General features: G+C 37.3%; 1 protein-coding gene across 1 annotated transcript in view; it reads right to left on the bottom strand.

Annotated features, from left to right (window-relative positions):
* The window catches only part of SOCS5 (suppressor of cytokine signaling 5), a 3,469-nt gene extending 3,086 nt beyond the window's left edge, over positions 1-383 (bottom strand). The window contains exon 1 of the mRNA XM_009696857.1: positions 1-383. Coding sequence (XP_009695159.1) covers positions 1-383 — 383 coding nt within the window.
* Between the last annotated feature and the right edge of the window lie 4,921 nt (positions 384-5,304).

Below are 5,304 nucleotides of genomic sequence, written 5' to 3'. Positions count from 1 at the left end.
CAGGAATGCTTCTTCTTCCCACCCCAAGGAGCATGCCGAGAGTAAGAGTCCCTTCGAGCAAGTCTAGCTCCTGTGGTGACACATGAGTCATTCTCTTTCTCAATGCTTATTTCAACAATCTGGGGAATTTCTGTGACACAGTTTTGGCTCCTCCTTGCCAAATTCTTTGAAGGACTTAAACCTAATTGCAAAGAAATGTTTTCTCTCAAAGGGCTGCTGGGCTGCTGTTGAGCCAAATCAGTTATCTGGATAGCTTTCTCTTTAGCAGATGAGCAACTGTTGGAGTTCACAACTACATTTTCATTTTGGCTTCCACCCTCATGACTGAAGAGATTCTGGCACCTGTATTTGAAATTGTTCCACATCTTTCCCACTTTATCCATGGATCACGTTATCTAAATTCAAGAGGAAAAGAAACATTAAAATATAGTTTAAAAATAAATCAGGATGCATCTTCAGTTATCAATTAAGTTACAGACATGATGACTGTTAATTGAACACACTACATTTGAAAAAGTACCCTAGTGTTTGTATGGTTATGTGGAAGTGACATGCATCACACCATTTTGATATTCAGAAAAATCACCATGAAGATGATGTTTGGGAAGTTACAAACATTTTATTTACGAGCAGGTCCCTCCATTTTTCTGTGGGCATGTAGGTAGGTCTGCACAGTTGCATTTGATGGACAGGAATTATGCAGTCTAAAATTTTTCATTTTAGGAAGAATTTCTAAGGCATATGTAAGGTATTACTCCCTGATAAGCTTCCAATAAGCAGGAGTAAAACAAATCCTGAAAAAGAACTATTCAGGTCACTCCAAACTATGAGAGCAGTTAGTGAAATCCAACAAGTGGACTGCAAATGTCCAGATACACCATCTAAAAGCAAAAGCTTGAGCCACAGGTCAGAAGAATTCCAAGCTATAACTGACAAGATTGAAAAAAAAGTACAAAAACTGAAATTGGGGTGGGGGGAAGTTTTCAGCATTCTTAGATAAGACAATCGCCAAAAGACAAGGAAAGGCAGTAAAGTATCAGCAGAATTTTAGAATTATAAAGTCTCTGATATATCAATAAAAGCCATACATAAGAAATATCAAAAAAAAAAAAAGGTTGGTTTTATTACTTAAGATAATAAAAAATTAAAGAGCCCAAGGAGCTTTTCTATCTTTAATGACAGCACTTGAAAAGAAAGCAGCTCCACAGTAGAAACACGATGACAGTGAATCGTGAAGATACAGTAAAAAGATAAAAACATCAGCAGTGTGTATTCTGCAACTACTTCTTTAAAAACAGAGTCTGATAATTGGAATAAGATGGCCAAAAAGACAGGACTGCTCTAGGACAGCGAGAAACAGGCTAATTCTGTACTAAAAAAAGTCAGGCAATGCCAAGCTAAATTAGATCTAATTAAGTTCTCAGAGAAGTGCTAAACTTAAAGGACTAAAACATGTCATCTTATCTAATTTAACTCTTAATGAAATGGCTTTGTTCTTTGGAAACATACTACTTTGAAGCAACGTTCCTCTGTCACTGCAGTGCTTTTCTGTTCACACGTCGAAAGGAATCTGAAGCAGTGATTGAATGCACTGGGTCTCACGAAATAATGTGGATGATAAACAAGTAAGCAATACTCTAGCAATCCAGTCTAGAAGTCCCTTAAGATAGAAGAACAGCTGTAAGCCAATGACTTTATAGTAGAATCCACTGAGACTGGGGAAGAGTCAGAGGTATAGCTTACATGAGAATCAGTTGATTATCTGAACATGAAACACCTGTTAGAGGAATAGAAAGCAAATTGAGTAAAAGCTTTCTTCCTCACCCCCTCCTCAGATACCTAGCTTGCTGGCTTTGCTGGAGTATCTATATCCAACTGCATAAAACAAAACTTTAAGAATTTAGTATGGATGCAGGAAGATGAGAGGGAAGCAGGGAACTCGGGCCTTAACTGTCTCTGGAGATTACTGGTACAAGTTACCTAGAACACAGCGCTAATGACAATCTGAACACCCAAGTAGTTATTAAGGAGGGAAACACTTGCAGAGAAATGTTATATAGCAATGATATTATAGAGTTCTGTGTGTATGTAAAAGTGAAAGTGTGTAAGCAAATGAGCCAGGAATGTCTTCCTGATAAAAAAAAATTCCTAAATTTGTTTTTGGTTTTTTTTGTTGTTGTTGTTTTGTTTTTGTGTTTTGTTTTTTTCCCTAGAGCTGTCTGTACCAAGCTGAGGGACAGGGGGACTTCTAAGAGCAGCAGAACTAATAAAGTCAGATCGTGTACAGAGTTGTAGGAACCACAGAACCATGTATCATGCCATTGCAATAATCATAGCTGTTCGCAGTGTCTCAGAATATCCACACTGACCAGGAGGCAGCACGTTTGCTGGCTGCCAGTCTGTCAACACAGTATATATATGGTTGACTTCTACCCATTTTTCTCTCAAGTTGTACATTTCTTTCTCCTCCTAGTCAGGGACATCTTTAAAATTTTGGGGAAGGGAAAAAGAAGAGACACTATAACACCTCCATCCCCTTAGGAAATCAGGCTAGAAACAGTACATATCTTTGCAACAATGAACTGGAATTACTTTTCTATCCAAAAAGTCATACACTATTCAGTGGTGCCTTTTGTTCTAAAATTACTCATTATTGCTCTTCCTTTGCACTATTAGTCTAGAATATCTTTAGACTGCTAGATGGGTGGAAAGTCCTCTACACTTGCCCAAAAAGCCTCAAGAAAAAACAAACAACAAAACAGCCCACCCAAAAAACCCCCACCATACTGCCTTGACAGACTGTACTTTTTGAAAGTTAGATTTAAAAGGTTAACTACTTTTTGGTCACACTCAAGAAAATATAGATACCCTTCTTACCCAGAAAAGCATATGAGTCACTGTGTCTTGTCTTGAGAATATACCTCAACATGAACTTGCTAGATTCCTTCTCCGAGTTGTGGACATGATTACTACAAAGAGAAAAACAGTATTTTTATTAGTTGTTAGAATATCTTTTAATTTAGATATTTACAATTAGTCACTGGTATCAAAGGGATATTTTACTAACTACATCTTAAATGTGTGCATGGAACCGCCTGCTCATTATCTACTTTCAATGCATATTAACACAAACAAAAAATTTCACAGAATTTTTTTTCATCCATTAACAGAATTTGTCAAATGGAGACCAGGGGAGGACCCTCAAATGAAGATTTTGAGAAACAAGAGCAAAGCCCCAGCACCTGGATCACTGAAAAGCCAGGCACAATGGGCACACTCAGGCCTGTAAAAATGGTTTCCCCACATTTTGGTCTGAAGTCCAAAGCAGTGGTTCCCAAGTTGTGGTTGGCAGTGCTGTCAGATCACCTCATACTGCCTCTCCGCCTCATTTCCAGCTGCTACATCACATCAAAAGGCAGCTAAAAATACACACTTTTCTAATATTACTTTTCCAGGTAAGCAACTGCTGTACTTGCCACAAGGATGTTTTATATGATTGTGAAGCAAGAGGAATATGAAGCATGATTCTAAAAATGGGAAAGTAAGTGGAATACAAGACAAGTTCTTTATTAAAAGATTAGGTCAGCACTTCCCTAAAATAAGCATCATTGTTTTTCAGAAATCCAAGAGGAATTGGAGGATTTTGTACGCTTGCACCACTGTCACAAATCTAACAGTAACAGGACAGAGGAGAATGATTTGCTTGTCCACCCTAGAACCAAGCCCAGGACAGCAGTAAGAGGTAACAGAAAACATTGGGAACTTAAGGTAAAGCTTTAGATGCAGAACAGGAAGAAAAAAAAAAAATATTCAAATATGATGCCTGTTTACTGGAATAAAACACTATGGGGTTGAGCAATCACTAAGTGAATGTTAAAAGTTAACATTCCTAGGCAGAAACTCCAGAATAATGTCAGAAAAGTACTAAATATTATTAGTTTCCATTCATCTCTGGAAGCACTAAAATTGCTAAAATGCTTTTAAAGTTAGGCCATTCTGCGGCTATTGAAAGATTCCATAAAAGTAACCCATCCTGAGAGCAAGAGAGTTATAAGTACAAAATCTTAGTACAAAACGAAGATTAAAGCAAACGTACGGTTCTTTTGCAGCTTTAACGTTTATACCCATTTCTTTTTTCCCCATTATGTTCCTAGCAAGTCTACAAACACAAGACAGTAAAACATACTATAATTGGTTCAGAGCAAGGCCTTAACAGAGCAAACAAAAAGCAAAGTTGCTAGAATAAGGGATATATAATCTTCAATAAAGCCTTACTTAAAACATGAGGTCATTCAGGTCTCTGAAGACATACCTGTATTCCAAATAAAACCAGTAATGCTGTTTTACTGGGCACAGGTGACAAAGGGGCTGCATGCTAACCATTAAAAATACAAAAAGGACACAGAAGCTCATCTTGAAGTCTCGTGCTTAATGGTACTTAACTTTATACATCACTATTATTCTTCAGTTCTGCTCAGAAACACAAACAGCCAACGTACCACCATCAGCATTGCTAGCCAGCTGACCAAGCCTGGTGGCCAAGCTGCTCGGTGGCCCCAGGAGGGAGTGAGTGGTTGCTTTGGGAACCATCCCTCCCGAATGGAAAACAGTACCTTGCATTTGGAGGACTGTCTCAGTTCAACCTCTCAACTTTGTGTCAGAATAAAACTTGAGTAATTGGTAAAGTATTTAATATTCAATCTAGTAGTTTTAAACTACTTTGTCTGTGAAACAGATGTGTGGTTCCACACACTTCTTGTGGCAGCGCTAAGATCGACGAAAATACAAATTACTTTTGAACTGGCCCTAAAGCCATCCTAGTTTTACAAAGGAGCACTGCCAGTGGTTATTTTAGCCTAAACAGGAAATAAATTTAATTCCACCAAAATCCACAAAGTCAATTCATCAACCTGTAGATTTTCTAAAACAAAGAAAAGTTATACTAATGTTCCTAAAAAAAAATAAATCTCTTTTCAACTAAAAATTATTTCTGTCTACTTTAAACTGGCATAAGTGAGCTTAACAAAATAACAGGTAATAAGTACTCTACAGGGATTACAGAAGCAATGAGCAGTGGTATCTCAACTCTATATTCCCATTTGCAGTAAATTTAGAGACAAAACCATGAAGTTTCCATCAGTGTCGTCTTGAAATATTCTGAGCGCACAAAAGATAAAACTACAATGAGAGCTAGGAAAAATAATTTGTGTAATATGATTTAAATAAAGACAACAGTTACAACTTGTTTGTAATCCTGAAATACCACATATTAATAGATTACTATGAAAACTCAGACCACTCTTT

Source organism: Cariama cristata, unplaced genomic scaffold, assembly GCF_000690535.1.
Source record: "Cariama cristata isolate BGI_N322 unplaced genomic scaffold, ASM69053v1 scaffold12960, whole genome shotgun sequence".
NCBI classification, from domain to species: domain Eukaryota; kingdom Metazoa; phylum Chordata; class Aves; order Cariamiformes; family Cariamidae; genus Cariama; species Cariama cristata.
This window is presented reverse-complemented; position numbering and strand designations above follow the sequence as displayed.